The 27,360-nt window shown below is 42.3% G+C and overlaps 1 protein-coding gene across 1 annotated transcript in view; it reads left to right on the top strand.

Moving 5' to 3' along the window:
• SCIN (scinderin) overlaps positions 1-27,360 on the top strand; it is a 98,934-nt gene that overhangs the window by 39,116 nt on the left and 32,458 nt on the right. The window contains exon 4 of the mRNA XM_038391724.2: positions 776-925. Within this exon, the coding sequence (XP_038247652.1) occupies positions 776-925 (150 nt within the window). The remainder of the gene's footprint in view (positions 1-775; positions 926-27,360) is intronic.

Below are 27,360 nucleotides of genomic sequence, written 5' to 3'. Positions count from 1 at the left end.
CAGAATTGGATTTGTGTGTGTCGAGGTTTGTGCACATGTTGTTTAATTAGCTGGTGACAACAGCTGATTTCCTTTTTTTTTCTTTCTCAGCTCATCCCTGGAGGGGGGGAGTGAAAGGGCTTGAGGGTACCCCACAGGAAGGAATTCCTAAGTGTGCCCTCCTGGGGTCTCAAAGAAGTTCTACACTTGGGTAGTGGCAGCATCTACCAAACCAAGATCAGAGAAAGTAGCTGTAACATTGGGAGTTTAATTCAAGCCTGGAGTGGCTAGTATTAATTTTTAGAATCCTTGCGGGCCCCCACCTTCTGCACTCAAAGTGCCAGAGTGGGGAATTAGCCTTGACAGTTTCATAAGAGGGGCTGAACTCGGAGTGTTCCTCATTGGAAGAAGTGCCAGAAATTTCATTTCTGAGATTGGGGAAGAAATTTCTTATGAAGAAACTCAAGAGATTCAGCTTGTTTAGATAAGCTTCAGATAAACAGCCAGATTTTTGCACTTCTGGACCAAAACGAAGCCGTAGCGCATAGACACTATGGTGAGTGAGGCTACATGAATACTTCAGTTATAGCACTAGTCTATATGACACAAAAACAGTCTTTGATCCAGATCCTCAACTGGTGTAATTTGGGGTAACTCTATTAAATTCAATGGTGGTGCTGATTTACACAACCTGACAGTCTGGCCCTTTGTGTTTTAGTAACAACTCTAAAGCATTTCATAATTCTGCCCTTATGTTGATTCTGATGACTGAAGTATCTGTTCTCATTTATTCTAGGAAATTTACCAGTGGTGTGGCTCAACATGCAATAAATTTGAGCGTCTGAAGGCTACTCAAGTTGCAGTTGGCATTCGAGACAATGAAAGGAATGGAAGATCTCAGCTAATTGTTGTAGAGGAAGGAAATGAGCCAAGACAACTTACAAAGGTATTGTAAATGTATTGCTGGTTCAAATACACTGTTATCCAGACTTCTGGGCATGTCCTGCCACCATAATATTTCACCTCAGGATATGTCATCAGATCTCATTATCTAAGCAGGAGTGGACACAGTCTTTACATAGAGGAGATCCTCACCGGACACCCATCAACTTCATTGCTCTGTCGTAAGAGTGCTGTATACACAGCACTGCTAGGTGCTCTTTTCTCTCAGTCAGGACTGAGCTAGTGCCCCAGCCTAGTGCTATGAGATGATTTACTCCCTTTATGTGCTGTCTTTCATGGCCCCCTTTTTGGAAAAGTAAGAATGTTAGCCCTTGTGTCTTGAACAAATCCCAATGGAGTAATTACATTCTACAAGCATAAATTCATCCAGCAGTTTCCCTAGCAAAGTTATTCCTTTCCTCTCCTAAATAAACAATACTCATATAGGGTTTGGTCCTATGCTCTTTGAAGTCAATGGCAAAGCTCCCTCAATAGTGCAGGATAAGTGCTATATAGAGTTGTGGGGAAGTTTATGGAGGGGAGAGATGAGTGGTGGGAATGCCTTGAAAAGCTTGTGAGAGAACTGGTGAAGGGAGCGTAACAAAGAAATTGAAGGACTTGGGAGGGAGATCAAAAGTCCTCGTGCATTGCTTTGGAACATTACGTCTATTAGAAACACCTTTGTACTATGGAGCTAGTCCATGAGGACTTGAGTAAGTCCCCTTTTATTCTATATGGCAAAGTTATTTTTCATACACAGAGATATTTAAAATAATAACACAGACTTTGAATACAGTCATATGTAAAAAGATTATCAGCTGAGTCAGGTCATGTCTACACTAGGGGGACTGTACTGGCATATCTACAGTACTGTGCTGCTGTAGTGCTTCAGTGTAGGCACGACCTCTGCCAATGGGAGGGGTTCTCTAATTAGTGAAGGTAATCCACCTCCCCAAGAGGTTTGATTGATGGAAGAATTTGATCTAGCACTCTCTACACTTGAGTTAGTTGCTCAGAGGTTTGATGTAGCCTCAGTCTCATTTAACCACCGAAAGTGCTTGCCATTATAGGCTGGCTCCATGCTCCAGCAGGTTGGGGCTGTAGCCACAGGGTGTGTCTGTGGGGGTCAGGGCTCTGGGTTGATGTGGGATTTGGGGCTTCTGCCCTGCAGGAGCACCAGGGCTCAGGACTTTAGACCAGGGGGAGCACTGGGGCTCAGGGCTTCAACTCTATGGCTCCGTTCCCAGCGTCAGCTTGGGGGGGGCACTATGGATTGGGGCTTCAGCCCCGGGACTCTGCTCCCAGTTTCAGCCCTGCAGGGGGTGCCAGGGATCAAGGCTTTAGCTATGAGGGGGAATGCCGGTTTCAGCCCCAGCACTCCTCCCATAGTTAGAGTCCCGGTGCACACCCTCCCACACCCCCGGCAGAAACCGGGAGCAGAACTGCGGGACTGAAGCCCCAATCCCTGGCACACCTCATGGGGCTGAAGCTGGAACAGAGCAGCAGGCTAAAGCCCCGATCCCAGCACTCCCTCCAGGTCTTAAGCCATGAGCCCTTGTGCTCCCAGGGGGAGAAGCCCTGAGCCCCCTGCCGGAAACCCTGTTGACCCCCCCCTCCCCACCTGAAGTCCTGACCCCCCTCAACCCTACAGCTGCAGCCCCAATTCCCCCATAGCAGAAGTCCGTAGTGTCTTGTTCAGCGTTACAGACCATTTCAGAGTTACGGACAATCTCCATGCGAGGTGTCTGTAACGCTGAGGCTCTCCTGTACTTCCCCCTCTAACTAGGTGCAGATCAGGTGATGAGAGGTGCAAGTGTCCTGATGTGCACTTTCAATTCGTTTTCAAATTGCAAAATTGCATGTGGATATTTTGGACATGCAATGCACCTTCAGAAAGGGAGGCCAAACTCCGCTACTTTGAAAACATGCCCCTAAAATAATTTACTTCGAAGTCTAATTTGCCTCAGGGGCAAAAGGCACAGAACCTGTCCTGCTCTATTGCTTAAACAATTATTGCTTACAATCAGCATGACAAAACAGTGGTGCACCAGAAACACAGTCTTCATGCACACTCCATTAGTATTGCTTCATGCAGATAACATGGAGCAGAACACACTCCAAACCAGAAATTAAATGTGCCTATTCCATTTTGCTGAAGCATTATTTTATGTTCAATGTTTTGTTCCTTTCCCATTTGGCGGGGGAGAGGGGTGGTCTGAATGGGAAAAATTGATTTAGAAACATTAATAAATTCCAAGTGTGTTAGGAAGTTAGTATGTGAACTGTAACCAGATCACAATGTTGGTCAACATTTTTCAGCTGTTGAAGATTCAGAAAACAGGGGGAGGGAAGGGGGCGTGGCATTTCAGAAGGAAAAATTACAAATCTGCCCCTTCCTCACTTTTAAAAATCTACTCTAGAGCTGGTTGAAATTGAGTAAATTTGTGGGTTTTTTTTTAATAGGGTTCCCATCCCTTAAGCAATCCCCCACCACCACCCTACACACACACACACATGCGCGTGCGCACACAAGTCCATTTTCAACTAGTTCAGGTCTTAATACATAGTATATATTATAAAGGAAAAGTTGCACCTGTTCATCATTAAGGCGTTGAGGGCCCTGATGAAGTGTCACTTATCTGCTTCACTGTGATGCTCAGGAATGCATAATTCTGTGATATCCCAGCAACTAGACTATACAGTATTTGCTTCTTTTATTTTTTTTGTCTGTGCTGCTGCCTGATTGAGGACTTCCGGTTTCACAGGGTGTCTGGTTGACTGGTAAGTCCGTAACTCTGGTGTTCGGTATCTTTGAAGAAGTCCATGGGGTTGTGTGGGTGGAAGATGTTACCGGCTGGGACATGTATCTCATCACCAAGCCCTCATTCAGCTGTGTGGTTCTATTAACTCCTGTAAAGTTCCTGGAATCTATTGTGACCTAGACAGGTGATTAAAAGGACAGGGAAAATGCCAAGGTTGTAATTTGATTTCACTGTCTTGGAAAATATTAGTGAATAATGATTTTCATTACTTGCCCAGCAACAATGGAGGGAAAGTTTCAGCTTTTCCTTTCTTACGAAGGTAAATATTAAGGTGGGAGACTATTGGTGAGTTAAATGAACAGTGTTTATTGCTCTGATTGTTCACCATTGCGACAACCCTTCTCCTGTGATCAGCCGTACGAGGGAAGTTCTGCGGGCAATATTTCAAGCAGCAGGGATGGGAGTGTTGTTTCAATAAAGAAATATGGGGCTGCACCTGCATGCCTCCATCACATGCCCAGTCATTGCAAGCTTTAGGGAAATGTGCTGTCATATAGCTAGTAGGCCCAGGGGTCTCACCACAAATGTTTCGGTAGCCTCAGAGTGCAGCCACCAAATCTTGCTGGATGCCACTATGACAGTTTTCTCTAAAATAATTAATTTAGGAAAAACAAATAAATTATGCACATAAATATGTCCAAATCATAGTTATTTATGTAGGGTTTTTATTTGTACACTCAATAATAATAATTAATAATTAATGTACAGTTGTCTCTATTCTTTACTGGACCTAAGCAGCATAGAAACACAAATAAGGTGTTTTGTATGTTCTTGTCTTGTGGTGGAGGTGGTTGGTTTTTTTTTTTTGTTTGTTTTGGGTTTTTTTTGTTTTTGTTTTTTTAGACTTGCTAGTTAAGTCTGCTCCTGTGAAAAGTGATATTTGTATATTTGTTATCTAACTCTGAGACAGTGATGAGTGATATTGACAAACATATACATACCATTTTTCACAGCAGACTTACTCAGCCCCGGCAAGTCAGGGGACAAATTAAGCCCCGACAGGGAGGTGGATAGGGAGACAGCAGGAGCCAAGGGTGATGGGGTGGATAAGTGAGGGGCTGGAGCAGCAGTGTGGGCCAGGGTTGGTGAACCCGGAGGCTGGGGAAATGGAGCCCGACACTGCACAGCAAAAACCCAGAGCTGAAAGCCCCATGGTCACCCGCCAACCCAGGCTTGAAGCCAGAAGCCTGAGCCCCACCTCCCCTGGGAAGGTGGGGAACTCACACCAGCTGTCTGCTCCTCTGGCGCTTGTGGCCCCAAATGTGGGCGGGGCCCAACCCCTCCTTGCAGCCCAAGGGGAGGAACCACTGCTTTGCCCTCATCCTCACCTGCAATCACCTGCCCAGGAGGCTGTGGCCACAAGAAAAGCCCCTGGTGGCCACATGCAGCCAGGTGGCTGCATTTGAGAAATGCTGCACTAGGCCATCTCTCCTCTTTCCTTCTTTAAGCATCTGTCCCTTGTTGTTGCCTTTTGTTTGATCTTTTGTGTCTTACCCTTGCTCCCCATGAAAGAGTGCCCCTACGCTTCTGCTCATACCACTTCCCTAATGCTGTTGGGTAGATGGAAACATCATTGTATTTGTTCACTTTGGTGTCAGAGAAGTGGCATGGGCCGGGGCAGAGGAGGGTGCCACCCATTTCCCTAAAAGATAAATTATAAAATGAGTAGGAGGGAAAAAGTGAGATTCTCATGATCCCGTACCAGAATGGAACTCCTGAGGGGGTTTTCTCCCTTGGATGCAGGCACATGGCTCTTCCTGTTGCTTGTGAACACTCACAAATAGATCCTATTCTGGTAGTAGGCAGTTTTTCTTGCTGATAAGATGCCAGGGTGCTGCTATATAAGTACATGTTTGCAATGCAAATATAGATGAAGAATTTACAACAGAATTGCTACCTGGGTTGTAGGAATTAGTTGTTTGCCTCTTGGTGAAAGCTATGCCCTGCGTTTGGCTTAATGCACAAGTGTAGTTTTTTTGTAGTTTGCAGAAACCTCTGCAGTCTAAGTTTCAGTTGTCTGTCAAGGAAACATCTCCCCTACCCAAAAAACTTTCCAGGGGCTTTCAGTGAGATTTGCGCTCCTAAATCCCTTAGGAGCCTTTGAAAATCTTAGTGATCGAGTTTACTAGCATTAATGTTTGTGGGGAGGCAAATTTTACTCTTCATGCTGGCAGAACTTGTGTTTCTACTTGAAGAAAAAGAACATGTGACTCAGCTAACCAATCACAACTAAACATGAATATTCTAAATTTGTGCTGTGTTGATCAATCTACAGAGTAAAAAAAAAAATATTGAACATTGAATTAGGAAAAGTTGCTAAGGCCAGATGTACACTTAACATTATATCAACATAACTGTGTCACTCAGAGGTATAAAAAATCCACACTTTAAGTGTTGTAACAATGCTACCTAGCTTCCAGTGTAGACAATGTAGAATGCTTCCATCAACCTAGCGACTGTTCCTACTCAGACAGGAAAACCCCTTCCGTCATTGTAGGTAGCGTTTACACTATGAGGTAATGTTGGCATAGCTACGGCGCCAGAGCTATGCTGCTATAGACCCTGTAGGGTAGACATGGCCTAAATTAACTACATTGATCACTGTGAGTTATTCACTTAGTTCTGTGATTGCGTCTGATTCTCAGCTGCTGCTGGGGTGATCAGAGAACAAGGAGAGACACCCTATTCTTTCATCTCTAGCAGTTCTATCTGCAGTAGATGATTTAATCTGTTGGCTGTATTACACCTGTCACACAGTGCATTCTCTTCCCAGCACTAGCCCTAGGAGGAGCAGCAGAGAGAAATGCTGATATTATCAGTTTCATTCTCCTTCTGCTTTCGCTACTTTCACGAAGGGCAACTGTACGAAGTAGGTTCTCTGAGGTTGTAAATTGGAGAAACTCCACTGAAGTCAACAGAGCTACTGTAAAAAAGAAAAGGAGTACTTGTGGCATCTTGGAGACTAACAAATTTATTTGAGCATAAGCTTTCTTGAGCTACAGCTCACTTCATCGGATGCAAGTGAGCTGTAGCTCACGAAAGCTTAGGCTCAAATAAATTTGTTAGTCTCTAAGGTGCCACAAGTACTCCTTTTCTTCTTTGCGAATGCAGACAAACACGGCTGCTACTCTGAAACCTGTTATTATGCAAGAGCTACTGTAGTGACAGTTTTACACAGCAAATATAGTAGCCTTATGTGACCAGAAGCTGGGGTGCAATACTCTCTTGAGATTCTGCTGGAAAAACTCTAAAAGTGTCAAACAAAAGAAGTAATTTTCTAGCCCCCATGGTTGTGGGGAAAACATAAAGCCTATCAGCTCAAAAAAAAAAAAAAACCCCAAAGAACCCAAAATTGATTAGTTTAATAATCTCATCATTTGGGGGAGGTGTGTTTGACTCATTGTTTTTTAATTTTGGGTTGGGAATAATGTGAATCTAATGTAGACAACCAGACTTTCATAGATATGGGTTATTTCCTCACTCTTCAGTCTTTGGAAGGAGAGTTTTATCTTTCAAATGAACAGCTTTATTTTGCCAGTTGGCATCTTTTCCAAGTCAGAGTAACTTCCCTGTAGATTCCACCCAGCTGTAAATGTCAGGAAAATTGATTATCCGGTCAGTTAATTTGCTGAAAAAATAGTTACCATCCTTATTGAATGGCAGTGTTAGAAAAGAAACAGTCACATGTCAAAAATGGATATGTATAAATATATATAGTAAACACTATAAACTGATACTGATCCCATCTGTTGCTCACCAGTGTAATGATACTGTAGTGGCCTTTCAGTGACAATCCAGAACTCAATAAGGAGAGCAGTTACAACAATGTTCTTTTATGGTCTGTTGCACCTACAATATCTTTTCCTGTCCCATTAAAAAATATGAGGAATGAAACTTTCGCCATTCCCCAGCAGTGTTTCTTTCTTAACATGTTCACATCAGGGATTTTTTTTTTAATTTTTTTAAAAGCAAACCCTGTTAAAATAATCTCACACTGTTTCTTTTGAGTTTTGATGTTTTTGGATCTGTGGGGAATAGTTGGTGAGTATGTTCTCTTGGTTCATGTTATACATTTCACAGAATTATAGAAATGTAAGGCTGGAAGAAGGACCTTGAGGGTATGTCCACAAAATCCGTCGACCTAGCGGTGTCTACACAGGGGCTTAGGCCAGCTTAAGGCCTTCATAGGAATGAATTTTTCACACCCCGGTGCAATGTAACTAGGTCAAGCTAAGTTTTACATGTAGATCATGCCTCAATACTGTATTCACTCTTCTTTGAGCCTGTTAAGCAAGTCCCTTTTTAGAGTGAGACACTGATTAGCAAGGTGCTTGAGTACTTGCATATGAATAGCTGAATAGCATTCCTCATGTTCTTAAATACTACTCTGAATCCCAGAGCCTGAGTGGCAAGTTCAGTATTTACTCCATAGAATCTTATCAATACCTTCCTGCTGTGCAGTCACTTTGGGGCTAGTCAGATGGTTGAAGGAGGCTTTTCTAAGCGAAGGGGTTAAACTGGACTAGGATTTAGGAGTTCAATTCGCAGCACTGCTGCTGTCTTGCTGTGTGACTTTGTGCAAATTACTTAGCCTCTTTGACTGGTAAACTCTCCCACCCTTTGGCGACGTAGGGAATGTCTTCACTAGCAACGTTAAAACGCTGCCATGGCAGCTCTTTAATGTGGCTGTGTAGCTGCAGCACCAGCTCTGGGATAGATCTCCCAGCGCTGTAAAAAAATCCACCCCCACAAGGGGAGTCGCTACCAGCGCTGGGAGCACACCTCCCAGCGCCTTTGCCCTGTCTACACTGTCACTTTACAGCGCTGAAACTTGCAGCGCTCAGAAGGGTGTTTTTTCACACCCCAGAGCGAGAAAGTCGCAGTGCTTTAAAGTGGCATTGTAGACAAGGCCTTAGATTGTTAGGTTTTCAGGGCAGAGACAGCCTCTTGCACGTGGTGTTTATGATGCTTCACCCCACAGACCTTTTACTTAGTTAGGGCCTCTAGAATGATGCTACTATACTACCATAAATTAGTTCCATCCATTTCTGACACATGTTGCAAAGCATTGGACCTGCTTATTAGCTACTGTCAGACACTTAAGATATGGCATTTTCTGAAAATCATGGGTTGAATATCACATGTAATTTCTCAAGGAAAAAAGATTGGGGATATCTGGCAAAGTAAATAAGTTATTAAAAATTGCATAATAAATTATCTGTTTCTATTCAGTGGCATTTTGATCTTTTGTCTATTAAACTGTCTGACTGATGAGCATGTGGGTTATTGATTGGCTGAAGTATAGTAGTTTCTGCCTCCAATAAAGTGACTTTATTACTCAGTTTATGGTAGCTGAAAACATATGCTGTTACTTTATCTCTTCACAGCATTCTGGCTGCACTGTAAACTGCAAATATAAACGAATTAGTCATCTAGTTGACCTGCCTTTCATTCAGTCTCTACTCAGTGGAGTGGCTAAAATTATTAGCTGTAGTGTAGGTGTTGTGCATAAATATGCTTTCAGGGTTCAGTCCTGTCTCAGCAGAGCTCTGTGGGGGAGGATGCAAACCACCCACACCTCAATGCAAGACAACATTGTTCTTTCTGCATAAGACTCAAAAGGCAAATAAAAAGAGCCCACATTTATTATTGGTTTAAAATCTCATGATTTGTAGGTTAATCTCACAATGTTTGGAGGCCCTACCCAGGATTCATGAGTGGTTGGTATTGGTGTTACTGGTTTTATTAGGTTTCAGAGTAGCAGCCGTGTTAGTCTGTATCCACAAAAAGAAAAGAAGTACTTGTGGCACCTTAGAGACTAACCAATTTATTTGAGCATGAGCTTTCGTGAGCTACAGCTCACTTCATCGGATGCATACTAGTAACCTCCCAGCAAACTCTGGCACTGATGCTCAGTTTTCTCCTGTGTGTGAACGCAATTCTTGTGAAATGCTGTATGTAACTTATTTAAGAACTAGCTTGTTTTGCTTCTTTCAGAGTTTGGTAATAAAAGGAACGGGCAACATTTTTGTTAACCCCTTGCCCATAAAGATTAGTGGTGATTTTCCCCCTTTCTCTGAGACACCTTAATAAGGAAGCCAGCTTGAAAAGCCCAACCTTCTAAAATAAGTTTTGTTAATTAAGTGCCATTGTGCATCATAAACCTCTGGAAAGTTTGACTGACTGACCTGTGAATAAACATTAGAAATGAAGGTGTGGAATTGATTGGATCATTCTCCACAGCCAGACATAGCTGAACCTTTTGAACTGGAGGCACTCTAGTCTCCTGATGCAGTGTCAAGTAAAAGCCACACTAAATGTTGATCAAGAAAGTGCTGGTTTCAGAGTAGCAGCCGTGTTAGTCTGTATTCGCAAAAAGAAAAGGAGTACTTGTGGCACCTTAGAGACTAACAAATTTATTTGAGCATAAGCTTTTGTGAGCTACAGCTCACTTCATCGGCTACAGCTCACTTCATGCATGCATCCGATGCTGTAGCCGATGAAGTGAGCTGTAGCTCACAAAAGCTTATGCTCAAATAAATTTTAGTCTCTAAGGTGCCACAAGTACTCCTTTTCTTTTTGCAAATAAGGTAATGATGCATTACCTAGGTTCTAGGGTACAATAAAGACTAGTTCCGGAGGGACTCCAATACTGTAAACACCATTTTCAGTGCTTGCTGAAGCCTGAGGCTAAAAAAAGGTGAAGAGGAGCCTGGGAATATCAACAGCAAGCAGATCCCCCTTTTGGAAAAATAAACTATCTCGCTAATTGTTTTAAGTTAATAATCTGCAGTGACAGAATGAACAGAGAAAAACTTTTTAAGGAGGCAGATGCACCACTGAAGCCCTATTCACACACCAGTAGGAAGTAGTTGAAAAACTTCAACTCCAATTTTCGCTAAGGTTTTTCTACATGTTCAGTGTGACTGGCATGAGAGGTTGGCCTGTTATGCGTCTGTGCAGGTTTCTGTATTCAAACAGCTACATGGGATGTGCAGTTTCCTCTGAATAGGGTGACCATCCTGTAGTGCATTGATTTGTCCTTCCTTAGGGGGACAATCTGTCCCTTATTTTAAGATGTATTAAAACTAGTATCTACCATTTTAAATATTATATTAAAGCTTATGGTCATTGCATTGTATACCTGAGGGCAGTAGAAATGTACACTTGAGAGAAAAATACATGGTGTGTTAAGGGAAATGTTTTTTCCCTAAAATGTTCCTAAAATTAAAGCAGTGCCCCTTATTTTTCATGTAGTCTTCCCATCTATCCATCCAACAAAGGTGGTCACCCTACCTCTGAAGCTTCCAGCATTGTCACACTACGTGTTGGTTACCAGGAAGAGCTCTAAGAGCAGGGTCTATGAGCACGAAGACCCAGATCCACAAAGGTACCGAGGCACCTCACCACCAGATTTAGGTGCCTAAGTCCCAGTTTTAGACACCACCGTGATTCACAAAACTGCTCGACTGCCACCTAGCCCTGTAGGTCAGGGGTGGGCAAACTTTTTGGCATGAGGGCCACATCTGGGTATGGAAATTGTATTGTAGGTCATGAATGCTCTCGAAATTAACAATTTAGAAATGTTCAAATAAACTCTATTTAATAAAGATACATTTTAGTGGAAATAAACATAAAACCTTACTTACTATTGTAAATATACCGTTATAACAACGTATTACTATAATTAAACAAAACTTACCCCCTTTCCACGCCCTCTTTGATTAATGTGGGGGAGGGGGACTCTATGGGATATAGCATGGGGGGGTTCTATAAGACATGTTAAAGTGGGGAGAGGGGGACTCATGGGGTGTGGTTTGGGGGGGTGCTCTACAGGGGCGGTACAGGGGACTCCTAGGGGCCCTGCCAGCAGTAACACCAAGGTGGCTGTACCATGCACTGCCACGGGCAGAGGCAACCTAGCTGGGATAAGTGCGGCCACTGGGCGGTTTTGAGAGTCTCGAGGGTGGGGCTGTAGGAGACCAAGAGGGTCTGAGCATGGTGATTGGCCCATGAGGAGTGAGGCAAGTCTCTTGGAAGAGTGGTGCCTCAAGGATTGGTCGATGAAAGAGCTTGAGGTTTCTAATTGTACTCAATTGGGGCAGTATCTCGTGATGCTGCTAATCTTGATCATTGGCTAGTTTGGGCGGAAGCTGGTGCAAGGTAAGTGGCATTTTGGGGATTGGGCTCTCTGCCACGTGGGGTGGGGTTCCGATTCTGGAAACAGCGCGATGAAGTCTGGGTAAGTGGTGCTGTTACACCTGCGCAGTGTGGCTCTGCATGCAGGAAGATGGTGCTCATCAAGGAATTGTGAGTTGGGGGCTGGGGAGCACCAGGTGGGCGGAACGGGGCAAGCCCCTGGCTCCGCTCATCGACTGGAGCACCTGAGCAGGGCAAGCCCCCAACCCTGCTCGCTGGCGGGAGCTCAAGAGCCGGATTAAAAGGTCTGATGGGCCGGAGGCGGGCCTGTGGGCCATAGTTTGCCCACCCTTAGACTACAGAATCATAGTAGTCTCTCTGGTCCAATGACTTGCTCTCTGGTCCAATGACTCTTTAAGTATTTATACAAAGTGGAACAGCTTCAACAGGAGAGAATGAGGGAGCCACCCTCCCTCACTTTGCCCTCAGGATGTGCCACAGCTGAGTGGTTAGCATGCCTCTTCTGAGAGGTGGGAGATCCCTGTACAACTCCTATCTCATGCTTAGGCAGAGGTGGGAATTGTAATTGGTTCTCACATCATGGGCAAGTGCTTTAACCACTGGGCCACAAAGTGGGCTCCTCCTCTGGTTTTTTGTAGAATGAGGCAGGCACATAACTCATTTGCACAAAAAGTGACCTAAGCACCTGAGCCATCTGATTCCAGGAGAGGGATTCCTGGTTGTAGATTGCAAACAGAGAAAGATGTCTTCCTGAACCTTGGACTTAGGTGCCTATCTTTGTGAGGGGGCAGGGCTTACGAAATGCTCATCTTGTCAGCATCTCCCGTTGGACTGCTTAGACTACTCACTACTCAGTGTGCTGGCTTTGGTGGATAACATTCTTGGGTGCCTATCTCATTTCATTCATCGTATAAGGAGCCTGGGCACCTAACTCAGGCTTTGTGGATTGCAGTGTTGTTCCTGGCACTTAAAAGTTAGGTGTCGCAGTGCTCAGCATCACAACACCCAAGATTCCTTTGTGGATCTGGGCCTCTATCTCTAACTCATATATCCTGGGCTTAGAGGTTTATCAAGAGCTTGCTTCTTCCATAAAGGAGGAAATAACATGGTCGCTGCCCTCACAGCACTGAGAAAGCAATAATTTCTAATACCTCCCTTAAAATACCTTTATGTCCATTAGGAATAGGGCGACCAGATAGCTACTGTGAAAAAACGGGACAGTGGGTGGGGGTAATAGGTGCCTATATAAGAAAAAGTCCCCAAAAATGGGACTGTCCCTTTAAAAACAGGACCCCTGGTCACCCTAATTAGGAATATAAAAAAGGGGATTACCTGGTCTAGAAATGGAGTATAAACAGTTGTCTTGAGAGACTTCATTCCTTTTCCTGAACAACATATAGCATCATAGACCCCTCAAAACTTTCACCAGGAGCCAGAAGCCCTGAATGACTTATAGATATAGCCCCACATGATAAACCAGATAGCAAGGAATTCATCTATATACAGATACTTTAGAGATATCATTTGACCAAATTAAATTATGACATGGGAATAAGTAACCGTGAAAACAAGTTGCTTCTCTGCAGAAACAGCCCCATATCAAAGAGACAACAAGAACAAACATTTGCAAAGAAGAGTTGAGATCTCATTATGCAACCAAGAGGTTTAGGAGAGATGGAAACAATGAAAATCACACCAGTTCCTTTTGAGATCACTCACATGCAGCCAAATATAAACAAATAGGGAAGAAGGGGAAATTAAACTTTCATGAGAATGTAAAAGACTTTAGAGGATAAGTCACTTTATCATGCATGAAAACCACTGTCAGCTGATTATGCAATAAAGGGAATGAAATGACACTTAAAGCTTATGAGTTACTATTACAGTGGTCACCTTTGATGATATACTGTGCAGTAAGACCACACACATCTAATATAAAAGGTGAACTGATAGCCATTTCACTTTCCAAGATTTCAATTTAGGATGTCAAGTTTCTGCCTGCATGCCTCATATTGGTTTCAGGCATTAGTGACTGTAATCTAGTGTTGCAAGAGAAACGTAGAACTCTGAACTAAGGTCTTGTCTGTTAGTGATGGAGAAACTAATTCTAAACCATTTTTTTAATTTGAAATGTACTCCATAAACTGCAACTGCCAGTAAGAAATCAATTTGGAAAATAATTTTCAATTTCATGATTTTAAAATGCATTTCAGCTCTCTATAAACATTTGACTGCTCCAGGTATTGTATATCTAGCTGAATTCACCTGGTGTGCTGCACAATGCATCAGGCACACCCATTCTTACATTCCACTAATTTAAATGAACATAAATTACAAAGATAGCACAGCAGATGTTGTGGAAGACCAATGATAAAACTGTTAATCTATCAAACTAGTGAGCAGTGAACTGATGGTTGTCATCAAAGACAGCCATTAAAGATTTTAAAAGTGCAAAGCTCTATTTTGCAGAGAATTACATTTCAACATAGTGTTTTATTTTAATAGAAATTGTAGCAGAAAATAGATCAGGATAACCCTAAACAAAAATCCAATAAATATTTACATGTCAGTTTTTTAAAATTCTGGCCAAAACATTTGCAGGCTATTACAGACCTTTTCAATGCTATAGACCAAATTTGGCTCTTAGTAACACTAGTATAAATCTGGAATAACTCCATTTACTTCAGTGGAGATACTCTGAATTTACATCAGTATTACTGAGAGCAGAATTTGGGCCTACATATTTTTAAAGCTGTAAATAAGAATTTGTAACACTGTGAGTCAATACAGTCAGGGAAAGAATACTGCAAATGTTTTTATAATGATTTATAAAATTTTAATTTGTTTGAATCTTGTTTTATTAAAAAAAGCTTTATTTTATAAGATAAGGAATATATGTGACATAGAGCCAAAATGGGTATTGTCGTGTGTGTGTGTGCGGGACACAAACACAGATATGACAATACCAACTTTGGCTCTGTCTCTGTTGTGTGTGTGTGTGTGTGTGTGTGTGTGTGTGTGTATATATATGTGTGTGTGTGTGTGTGTGTGTGTATATAGCAATGTTTGAAAAATAAATAGTGACAATACAATAGTATGACTCGAGGCTTGTTTCTTGAGAAGTGTGTAACTAAACACCTAAAAAGAAAAGGAGTACTTGTGGCATCTTAAAGATGCATAAGCTTTCAAAATTTGTTAGTCTCTAAGGTGCCACAAGTACTCCTTTTCTTCTTTTCGAATACAGACTAACATGGCTGCTACTCTGAAAACTAAACACCTACTTACCTTGTATAAATCAAACCATACATTTTTTTTTATTGGTAAATGTTGGTAATGTCAATTTCACTGTAAACACACAAACTAACAGAAAATTATAATTGAAATTTACAAAGAAAGAAAAATGTTGTTCAAGAACATATTGGAGTTTAACTGAAAAACATTTATTTTTGCATATTTTGACATGTGATGTTAACAAGTTGTATTTTAATATTATAAAGACTTAACATTTTGAATCTCAATATCTGCTGTCATTAAATAATTGTCTGGCTTTCCACCTCCCATAACTTCCCACAATTATGAAAATTTGAATAGCTAAAAATAGGAAAAAATGCTTAAAACCCACAGTTTTCCACAACTGTGAAAATTTAAATCAATAAAAATTGAAAAATGCTTAAAGATAAATATTAGTATTATCCATCTACATTTTTATATATATAAAATTCTGCCAAGGTAATTAGTAGTTTTTCTTAAGGGAAAAAAACAAACAGGGCCATCTTTCATTTCTGTTGGGTGGTAACATGTAGAGCATCATAGGAAGGGAGCCCCAGCATGATGTCACATAGATGCTATATTTATTAGTCATCGGTACAATTTTGTAAACATCTTACATGCAGATATTTGTTTCAGTGATCTAAAAGATCCAAATGTAATGGAACTTGACCTTATCTTGTAAAATAAAATAATCCAGAGAAAGTTACGTTGAATTAGTGAGTGTGTCTTATTTTTAATCGTAACTTTTAACAACAAAATACAATGACAATTAAACCATTAAAAATACATTCAAACAATATTGTAGACTGAATTTCAGCTCACAAGAATCAGGAAACTCTGAATGTGAAAAATCAATTACCTCAGATTTCCAGACAAATGTAGGAATGTAATGTAATGTAACACCGAAGTATCTAGTTTTTCTTAAGCACCGATGCGATGTTTCATATAAATACACTCAGTCCCTTTGGTTTCAGTGGAAAATTGTCTGTTTACACATGCTGAGAACTTGACCCAGAGTTTCAACCACAGAATTTCCCTGTTTTTATGTGTTTAAAGGCAGATCTCTAATGCTATCTGAACACAGCTTTGGGTGTCTGAATAATTGATAAACATAGAAGTAGAAAAGGTTGTTGCATTATATCCTTGGCTGCCCCAATCAACTCCCCGAAAAACAGGGACCTTAGGGTGCATACTAACAGAGACCTCAGGCCAAAGTAACATTCATGATGGGAAAATGCTTATGTTAAAAATAATTGATAGGGTGCTTATTTAGAGTGCATTGCTTTCAATCCAACAGTGATCGTTCAGCAATACTGTCCAGTATGGATCAGACACTGGGTTGTAGCCATGGGCTTGCATTGTGGGCCGTGCAGAGCTACACACCCTGGCAGAACTTCTGGGAGGGATTGTGCCTCAGAAGAGAACCATATGTGGGGTGAGGAAGGACTTTTCCCTCAGGTCAGATTGGCGGTGTCCTTGGTGGAGGGGGTTGCCTTCCTCTGCAGTGCTGGGATCATCTGAGTATATCTCACTTAATGAAGTTCCTGCTACTGCCCGGGCCTTGGGCATTGGTTTACCTCAGTCCCTCCTGTTTTCCACCTGTGGCACTCAATAGTTTAGTCTCCTGAGGTGTGTAATCCTGTAATGCTTTGATCTAATTCTGATTGTTGCTTGTAGAGGTTAGTGTGGGGGTACTGGGAGGCGTTGGTGGCCTGCAATGCACAGGATGTCAGACTTGCTGATCAGGTGGTCCCTTCTGGCCTTAAAAACTCTTTGTCTATGTCTTACCAGTGCTGTGCTGCAAACATTTTAACTAGCGGTCCCTCAAACAGTGTCCACCTCAGTTGAGGTAGAATGCTCTAGCCTTCCCCTGCTAAATCCCTCAATCCCACCAGCTCTTTCACTCAACCTATTGATTCGGCCATTCCCACCCTCTCTCAATTTATCGTGCTTCCCCTTTCCCAGGGCTGTTTCTTCTGGGAACTTTTCCTCACAGCAACAGTGGTGGCAGTCAAGTATCCAGAAGCTTTGCTGGCAGTATGATTGTTATTTTTATTGTGGTAGCATTTAGGGGCTCCAGTCATGAACCAGGACCCCACTGTGCTGGGTGCTGTACAGAGAGGGAAACGAGGGTCCCTGCCCCAAAGAGCTCGCAGTCTATGGAATCCCCAGCAGGTCACCCAGTGAGTGAGTGGGTGGGTGTGGAGCAGGTCCTCTCTGGGGGTAGGCTGGGTGGTTAGTTGGGAATTGGAACCCCAGCTCCCTGAGATGTGATTATAACCTTCTGCTGTGGATTTTTTGGTTATAATTTATTTCCCATAGTACTTGGCTATTGAAATAGCTTGCAGAGGGGTAATGCACACTTTGGTTTATAATTTTCTCTCTCTGCTTTTCAGGTAAATCTTGCTACTGTGGCAGTCATTTGCCTCAAATATAGTAAATGCCATTAATTTAAAGTGTACAGTTTCTGTGCAAAGCCTAGGAATTTAGTGACATAAGCCACAGTTTTCAAATGGTGAAGCCTAAAATTCGGTGCCTACATAAGTAGCTTGGTTTTCAGAGGTGTGAGATGCCCATATCTCCCTTTGAAGTCATGGGGAACTGAGGTTAGTCAGCAACTCTGAAAATTAGGCCACTCTGATTTAGATGGCTAACTTTAGGGTCCTACATCTGAACATGTTGTCCGCAAATGCCAGTGAGTCAGGCCTTTTTCCAAACATGAACTGATGAAGTCTCTCCACACCCTTGGGAAGTAGACATATAATAATAATCTTTTTATTTTTCCAGTAATAAAACATGTTTCTGTCCAAGTCCCTAGCCGCACTTTTCTAATGTGTAAACAGCAGCACACAGAGATCAAATGATTTGCCCAAGGTCACAGAGCAAATCCAGACTCTTATTACAACCACTCGGATTCACTCACTAAAAGAAATCATGAGAATCATCAACCCCTTATACGTCAAGGTTGAAAATTTTCTACTTAAAGGCCTCAGTCCTGGAGTACTTATTCAGACCAAACATCCATGGCCCAGTTCCTCAGATGGTGTAAATTAACATTGCTCCACTGAAGCCAATGGGGCTACACTGATATACATCAGAGACAGGTCTGGCCCATTGATTTCAGCAAGTATGTGAAAGTTAGTGGGAGGTTTGCCTGAGTAAGGAACGTATGATTGGGTGATGAGCGTGACCTCTTTTGTAATGATGTATGTTATGCATAATGACAGGTTTCAGAGTAGCAGCCGTGTTAGTCTGTATTCGCAAAAAGAAAAGGAGTACTTGTGACACCTTGGAGACTAACAAATTTATTTGAGCATAAGCTTTCGTGAGCTACAGCTCACTTCATTGGATGCAACTTCATCCGATGAAGTGAGCTGTAGCTCACGAAAGCTTATGCTCAAATAAATTTGTTAGTCTCTAAGGTGCCACAAGTACTCCTTTTCTTGTTATGCATAACGTTATGCAGGCCAAATTTTTCAAACTTGGGTCCTATGGCTAGGCACCTAAACAGGAGTGAACTCAGTGGGAGCTGTGGGTGCCTGTTACACCCTGTTACACTTGGTGAATTTGGGTGCTTAACTTCAGGCATTCCCTCTGAAAATGTTTAGGCATAGTATATCATTACAGTTCATGATATTCATGCTATACTTTATGAAGATCTCTAAGATACATGGTTGCAAAACCTGTAATTTCATATGCTAGAAGAGCTACCCAGAGCTTAGGTAGCTAAACTGCTTTCTGAAGTAATTATACATTTCTGGAAGTACTTACAATTAAATTATAGTGTGCCTTGCTTGCAGGTAAGAAAAACACTCATCTTTCCTATGAGTTCTCCAAGACAACAACCAGAATGCTCCCAAGGCTGTCCTGTTAGTCAATTATAAGTACTTTCCCAAACTTATAATTACAGATTAGAAAACTAATGGAATTGGTAATGGCTTTTTTCCTCCAAACTATTACGACTCTGTTGATTAAGAAAAGCTGTTATAATTCACAGTAACTTACTATGGCATGTTTCAGAGTAGCAGCCGTGTTAGTCTGTATTCGCAAAAAGAAAAGGAGTACTTGTGGCACCTTAGAGACTAACAAATTTATTTGAGCATAAGCATCCGATGAAGTGAGCTGTAGCTCATGAAAGCTTATGCTCAGATAAATTTGTTAGTCTCTAAGATGCCACGAGTACTCCTTTTCTTTTTACTATGGCATGGATCATTAGGAAGAAAAGGCTAAAGAAAGAGTTTGCTGTCATTTCCATGTGTATCTCATCCTGCGGATATATTCATGGCAGGGGACCTGGCAGAGGAAGGGATGGGGTTTCCTCCCCCATGGAGTGAACTGCATTTCAGCCCCCCCCAGAACCCAGAGAATCCCCAAGATCCATGCAATGCATCATGTGGAGACCTTGCATTTTCTGCTCTGGCCCCAGGACTCCCGGCCTGCTCTCTGATCTCCTGACAACATGCTTCCAATGGCGCCACACCTTCAGGCCTCCTGACCAGTATTGTCTTAAGGACTCCCCTTCAGTGGATGTTCTCCAGTACAGAGGGGCTCAGTGGAAAAACTTATGTATCCTGCAGTTGTATTAACTTTTCCTAATAATCTGCGTAACCCCCGATTGCCCACTCCCTTCCCCAGCTCTGCCTACTCTCCACTCTTGCATTGCCAGAATCCTAACAACCCAACTTCTGCCCCCCAAAAGAATCCTCCAGGAGACCCTCAGAAGGGAGTCAGTTCCATTGTGACATATAACCTTTCACTTCTGCAAAAGGGAAAAGATCTATATAGCTATCATATGCTATATCAGGGGCCTGATTGGTGAATCCATAACAGTGTAGAAATATGTAAACCCAGTTACTGTGAACAGAATATTAAGGACCAGATTCCCTGCCAGCATAGCTCCATTGACTTCAATATCTGTAGCCCTAAATGCCAGGACTCTACCCTGCAAAGCTTTCAAACTAAAGCTCCAGTCCTGCAGAGACTTATGCATGTACCTAATTTTATACATTGTGAGTAGATCCCCTGAAGGCAATGGGACTACTCACAGTGCATACAGCTAAGCACTTTTGTGAAACTTTGCATGATCCGGCCCCAATTTCAGGCATGGCATAAAAGAAAAAGATAACAATAAGAGTTGGGTGAGGTGAAAGGTCAGGAGTTAAGGTAATAAAGGTACAGCCTACAGCTACACTTGGAGTTGGGGGTGTGATTCCCAGTTCGAGTAGACATACACATGCTAGCACATTAGCATGGGCAGCGGCAAGAGCTAGTCACCCTGAGTACAAACCCACCTGAACTCTGGGGGTACATACTCAGAGCAGCTATCCCATGCTGCCATTCACTGCTGATTGCACTACTGCAGCTAGGCTACTATTTTTAGCGCACTAGCTCGATGAGAGCTAGCATGAGTATTTCTATGTGAGCGGGGAATCACACCCAGCTCCAAGTATAGATATAACCACAGTGAAATCAGTTTTCAGAATAGCAGCCATGTTAGTCTGTATTCACAAAAAGAAAAGGAGTACTTGTGGCACCTTAGAGACTAACAAATTTATTTGAGCATAAGCTTTCGTGAGCTACAGCTCACTTCATCGGATGCATTCAGTGGAAAATACAGTGGGGAGATTTATATACATAGAAAACATGAAATAATGGGTGTTACCATACACACTGTAACCAGAGTGATCACTTAAGGTGAGCTATTACCAGCAGGAGAGTGGGGGGAGGGGGAAAGGGGACCTTTTGTAGTGATAATCAAGGTGGGCCATTTCCAGCAGTTGACAAGAGTGTCTGAGGAACAGTGGGAGGTGGAGGGGGGATAAACATGGGGAAATAGTTTTACTTTGTGTAATGACCCATCCACTCCCAGTCTCTATTCAAGCCTAAGTTAATTGTATCCAGTTTGCAAATTAATTCCAATTCAGCAGTCTCTCGTTGGAGTCTGTTTTTAAAGTTTTTTTTGTTGAAGTATTGCCACTTTTAGGTCTGTAAATGAGTGACCAGAGAGACTGAAGTGTTCTCCAACTGGTTTTTGAATGTTATAATTCTTGACGTCTGATTTGTGTCCATTCATTCTTTTACGTAGAGACTGTCCAGTTTGACCAATGTACATGGCAGAGGGGCATTCCTGGCATATGATGGCATATATCACATTAGTAGATGTGCAGGTGAACGAGCCTCTAATAGTGTGGCTGATGTGATTAGGCCCTATGATGGTGTCCCCTGAATAGATATGTGGACACAGTTGGCAACGGGCTTTGTTGCAAGGATAGGTTCCTGGATTAGTGGTTCTGTTGTTTGGTTTGTGGTTGCTGGTGAGTATTTGCTTCAGATTGGGGGCTGTCTGTAAGCAAGGACTGACCTGTCTCCCAAGATCTGTGAGAGTGATGGGTCTTCCTTCAGGATAGGTTGTAGATCCTTGATGATGCATTGGAGAGGTTTTAGTTGAGGGCTGAAGGTGATGGCTAGTGGCGTTCTGTTCTTTTCTTTGTTGGACCTGTCCTGTAGTAGGTGACTTCTGGGTACTCTTCTGGCTCTGTCAATCTGTTTCTTCACTTCAGCAGGTGGGTATTGTAGTTGTAAGAATGCTTGATAGAGGTCTTGTAGGTGTTTGTCTCTGTCAGAGGGGTTGGAGCAAATGCGGTTATATCGTAGAGCTTGGCTTTAGACAGTGGATCGTGTGGTGTGGTTTGGATGAAAGCTGGAGGCATGTAGGTAGGAATAGCGGTCAGTAGGTTTCTGGTGTAGGGTGGCGTTTATGTGACGATCGCTTATTAGCACCGTAGTGTCCAGGAAGTGGATCTCTGTGTGGACTGGTCAGTGGAACGTGATTCAAAATTAATAAGAGTGGAGGGAGGACCAGCAATAAACTGGTTAAAATAATGTGTTGTATGGCTAATATTGACGTTATGAGTAAGCATTCAGGGTAACCTTTGCATAACTGAATTACTTTATTCTTTGTTATGCTGAGCAGCCTCATTTTCATTATCCAGCTTCTGTGGCTGTAACAGTGAGCTCTGGAGTGTTTTCATACATTGTGTGATTTGCCCAACAGGTGTCTTTTATGACTGGCCATACTTCCTCCTAGAAAAAAGAAAAGGAGTACTTCTGGCACCTTAGAGACTAACAAATTCATTTGAGCATAAGCTACGAAAAGCTTATGCTCAAATAAATTTGTTAGTCTCTAAGGTGCCACAAGTACTCCTTTTCTTTTTGCAAATACAGACTAACATGGCTGCTACTCTGAAACCTTCCTCCTAGAGACATCCAAGAGAGTTAAACATATGCCAGTCAGACAGACTAGGGGAGTGTTCTCCCACATCTTTATGCATTATCAGCAATAATTGGATAACATGAACTGAAGAGTAGAGTTGAAGCCACTTTTATAGTGACTCCAAATATAAAGAAGTTCTGGAGCTGTTTCTCATGTATGCTAAGACCCATTTACACCAGCCTGGCAGTGTTAAAGGGCCTGAAAGGGAGAGTTAATTACATTCCCACTCACTTTAACATAAAATTAGATTCAGACCCTCTCTGTATAATGAAGCTGGATGAAATACCCAGATTGTTTCAATACCTTATGATGTACCAGATCCAGTTAGGGTGGCCAGGTAGGATATAATAAATTTACGTGAGCAAACCTGAGTCAGAAGAGAGTTTCACTGCATTATAATGGAGCAACAAGATGGGATTTTTGAAAGCGCTCAGTGTTGGCCTAACTCAGCTCCTACTGAAATCAACAGCAAAACTCCCCTTGCCTTGAATGGAAGTAGTTAGGCCAACACTAAGCATTGGAAAAATCCCACCCATACTGGATATTTTAAAATATAGTTTGTAAATGATTACTAGAACTGGGAATTTCCCCTATATTGTATAACATTTCACTGTTTGTGGCCTAGTACTGGTCCCATTGACACCAGTGGGAAAACTCCTGTTGATTTCAATCAGCGCATGCATCAGCATTCACGTCGCAGTCCCCATCAGTATCTGGTCCAGGCAGAGGAAGCTAATGATCTAACCTGCAGACCAAATTCGGTGATGAATCCTGGTCATATGCCATCTGAGGCATGTTTTGCATACGCTAAGAAGAAGAAGCACATGATCAGGCCCCTGGGGCTTGCTTTGAAGTATTTAACAAACCATTCTGAAATATGCAACTCTCTTTGAAGATTTGGTTTGGTCATACTGTTAGAAGCATAAGCCCCTACCACCATAAATCATACAGAGCTTCACAGGAAACAAATGCATGTCTTTCAGACTAGACGCAACGTGAATTTCCAATATAAAAAGCAGGCCCTACTCCCAAAAAACCTTTAAAAAAATCCCTTTCTGGCTTCTTTCATGCTACATATAGAAGCTAAAAAAGGTGCAAGAGCTAGGTGACCTCCAAAGGTTTTTTAAAAAAGAAAAAGCTTCTACAAGGCCATTCAAAATCTCCCAGAAGCCACTGCTATTTGAGCGACTGAATTTGAGCTAGGCCAGTGGTACTCAGACTGAGGCTTGTGAGTTGCAAGTGGCTCTTTAATGTGTCTCCTGTGACTCTTTGCAGCACATGATATTAAAACACTGTGTGATTTAATTATTAACCAATTTAAGTTATTAACCAATCAGGATGCTTTTACTATGTTATTAACCAATTGTAGTTGATAAAATAATAATACTGGTCAGTCATTTTGCTGTGAGAATAATATATGTAAACTAAATATTTCCCCTGTCGTACTGTTTAAATATGAATATATTGTACTATAGTAAATGAAACAAAGAATTCACACTGCTATGGCTCTTTTTGGTAATGTTGATTGCTAATTTGGCTCCTGAACCACTAAGGTCTGAGTATCAGTGAGCTGGGCACTCACTGGGCTGTGCAGCTGCAATGGTATACTAGAGCACAAGTGTGGATGAGAAGCAAAACTGCATCCCCACCTTACCTCTAATATCCTGGCACCGACATGGCTACAGCAACGCTGCCCATAACACCATAACAGATGCAGTCTAAGAAAGAGGTTGTGAAGGAAGGTGGCTGGAGCCTACCAAGCCCTTGCTCAGACATGAACTAAGCCTATCCTGCCTGACTGATGTAGGTACCCCAGTGCTAATAATGCATAGAAAATGCACAACCACAGACAGGAACCACATTTAAGGGGCTGAAGGTGATAGAAGGATAGTGCGTCTTTCTCCCTCTGGCCCAGGGATCTGTTGGTGCCAACTGGCAGAGGACACAGAGATGCATAAGGGTTACTGGGATTCTCTAGATCTGGTTTGGGTGATCTAGTTCACCAACAAGTGTCATGTAAAGTCTTGAATGGAAGCCAGTGTCTCAGTAGTCATTATAATAATTGCAAGATGTATGTACAGACAATATGTATTGAAAATTATATTCTTCAGGTCTGTGAGTTAAGGCAGGTCACCAGAAGGTGATCTACACATTCCTCTCAGGCAAGAGGGAAGAGATGCTTATCTCTCTTTAACTGGGCATGTGTGTATTGCGTGATGTCCATTCACAATGGAAGCCTATCTACAGTCTGAGCCAAATGCTAATCAAGATTGTAAAAACTGACAAGAGAAAAAATAAGTAGGTTGGCGATGAGTCCCGTTTGCAAGTAATGAATTTTTGGACATTAACTGTAGAGACAGAGGCAAAGTGCATCACTCACCTAGGAAATAACTGATGGTGGGCTTGCTTCATGCACAGAAGATCACAACACATAACGCTTTGTTTCCAGTATTTTAGCTTGCTATCATTTGCATCACTTTTCTTTTGTTAAAAACACTTGTACTTATTTCCAATATAAATGAATCTCAGTGCGGTGAGGTGTAACTGGTGAGCTGTGGTGTACTGAGCCTTTGGGAAGAGCTCATCTGGTAATTCTGGTTTCAGAGTGGCAGCCGTGTTAGTCTTTATCTGCAAAAAGAAAAGGAGTGCTTGTGGCACCTTAGAGACTAACAAATTTATTTGAGCATAAGCTTTCGTGAGCTACAGCTCACTTCATCGAATGCATCCGATGAAGTGAGCTGTAGCTTACGAAAACTTATGCTCTAATAAATTTGTTAGTCTCTAAGGTGCCACAAGTCCTCCTTTTCTTTTTTCTGGTAATTCTGTTAGTGTCCAGCAGATCAGGGGCTGGACACTGCAGGGGGATGCTTGGAGGGTTTGGGGATTGGTAGTGCCTGTCACTAACCTGTACAGAGCGCTTGTGGCCTATAGAGGCCTGGAAGGGAGTGCTTCTGTGGTCAGTTGGTGGAGGGACAATTTTCTGTTCCATTGTAAATTGCCATGAGCTCTGTTCTCTGATATAAAATGTTTTGAACTTTCCTTGCAATTCTGAGCAAATAATCCCCAAGAAGATGGAAAATGTTTTGGTATCAGAAGTCTTCATTTCTCTCCTGTGCTGTCCACCTTTCTCCTCTTAGCAGCTCTGCTGTACCAACCAGACTGTGATCTGTTACCCACCGTAGCATCCCATGTAGGCATAAATGCTGAATATAAATATTTGGTTTTGCAATGTGGTTAGTTGGAACAGAATAAGTTGCAAATCTGAGTGCCAAAATAAAACTTTCTTCTGTGAGAATTTAAAAAGTGTGCAGGCATGAAAAAGGAGTTCCTAAGTGTGATTATTTGTATAGCAGAGAGAAACAAAGGAAGCTAGGTACACATAAAAAAATGTTAGGGCTGTCTTTTTTACAAAAAAAAAAGGCTTTAGTTTATTATCTGTGCATTATTGCTTTTTGCTTTAAAACTGAGCACCCATATATCACTAAATAAAGAAAAAGTTATTTTTAAGTAACTAGGGGGAAATTTTCCAAAGGTGCTTAAGTCCCATTTTCAAATGCAACTTAGGGCCAGATTTGAGAAAGGTATATTAGGTGCTTAAAGATGCAAATAGCTGTCTAATGGGATTTTCAAAAGTGCCTAGATGCCTATTTAAGCATATAAATACCTTTAAAAATCTTTAGTTAAGTCTCTTCTGAAAATGGATCTTAGAATCCTAAGTCACTTAGGGCATGGCTATACTTGCAGATGTAGAGTGCTTTGAATTAAACCAGCTGTCCACACTGACAGCTGCAAGTGCACTGGCATGGCCACATTAGCAGCTCTTGCAACAACCACAGAGAGCAGTTCATTGTAGTCACTATCCCAGCATGCAAGTGGCTGCAACGTGCTTTTCAAATGGGAGAGGTGGGGTGGAGTGTGACAGGGAGTGTGTTGTGTGTACTGAGGGGAGAGAGAGTGGGTTTTTGGGGGGCTGAGAGCATGTCAGCATGCTGTCTTGTAAGTTCAGACAGCAGCAGACCCCCTCCCCCCTGCATTCCACACTATGGCTTGCTTTGTTTCGGAGCAGATAAGCATCCTGATGTTAGAAACAGCGCTTTCAAAGGGCATATCTGTATTCCTACAGTGAGTTCAAAACAATGACAAGAGTGGCCACTTGACTTAAGGGGATTATGGGACATTTCCGGAGGCTGATCAGAATGCACTAATGCAACACCTCATTCACACTGACGCCTGGGCGTTTCAGCAAAGGTGCATCCAAGTGTTAATTTTCTCGCCAAGGTGGAGTACCAGGAGCGCTCTAGCCGTGGAGTCAGAGCGCTCTACATGCCTTGCCAGTGTGGACGGGTAGTAAGCTAGGGTGCCCGGGTCTGCTTTAATGGTAACTAACTCACAAGTAGAAAAGGAGTACTTGTGGCATTTTAGAGGCTAACAAATTTATTTGAGCATAAGCTTTCGTGAGCTACAGCTCACTTCATCAGATGCATTCAGTAAAAAATACAGTGGGGAGATTTTATATACACAGAGAACATGAAACAATGGGTGTTACCATACACACTGTAACAAGAGTGAGGTAAGGTGAGCTATTACCAGCAGGAGAGGGGGAATAGATTTATTCTGCTATTCCTAAATTGACCATGCAGTGTCAAAGGAGGTTTTTGTTGGTAATGCTGTGTTTATGCTAATGCCAGACAAACAGAAAGTGATTATGCTAATGCCAGACAAACAGAAAGTGACTCGAGGTGAGCCCACTGTTAGTCATTGCAGCAGCACCGCCCTACAGCCACAAATCCCACTCATCCTCTGGGCAGTAAGGGATGGTAGCAACACTAGTGGCTGCATTTGAGGGTGCTGCCTGACAAGGAATGAGGTAGTTGGGAGAAAAAGGGGCTTCTTGCTTTCTTCTGTCACCTTCAG

This window comes from Dermochelys coriacea, chromosome 2 (assembly GCF_009764565.3).
Source record: "Dermochelys coriacea isolate rDerCor1 chromosome 2, rDerCor1.pri.v4, whole genome shotgun sequence".
Classification (NCBI taxonomy): Eukaryota; Metazoa; Chordata; order Testudines; family Dermochelyidae; genus Dermochelys; species Dermochelys coriacea.
Note: the sequence above shows the minus strand (reverse complement) of the source record. Positions and strands in the feature narration are given on the sequence as shown.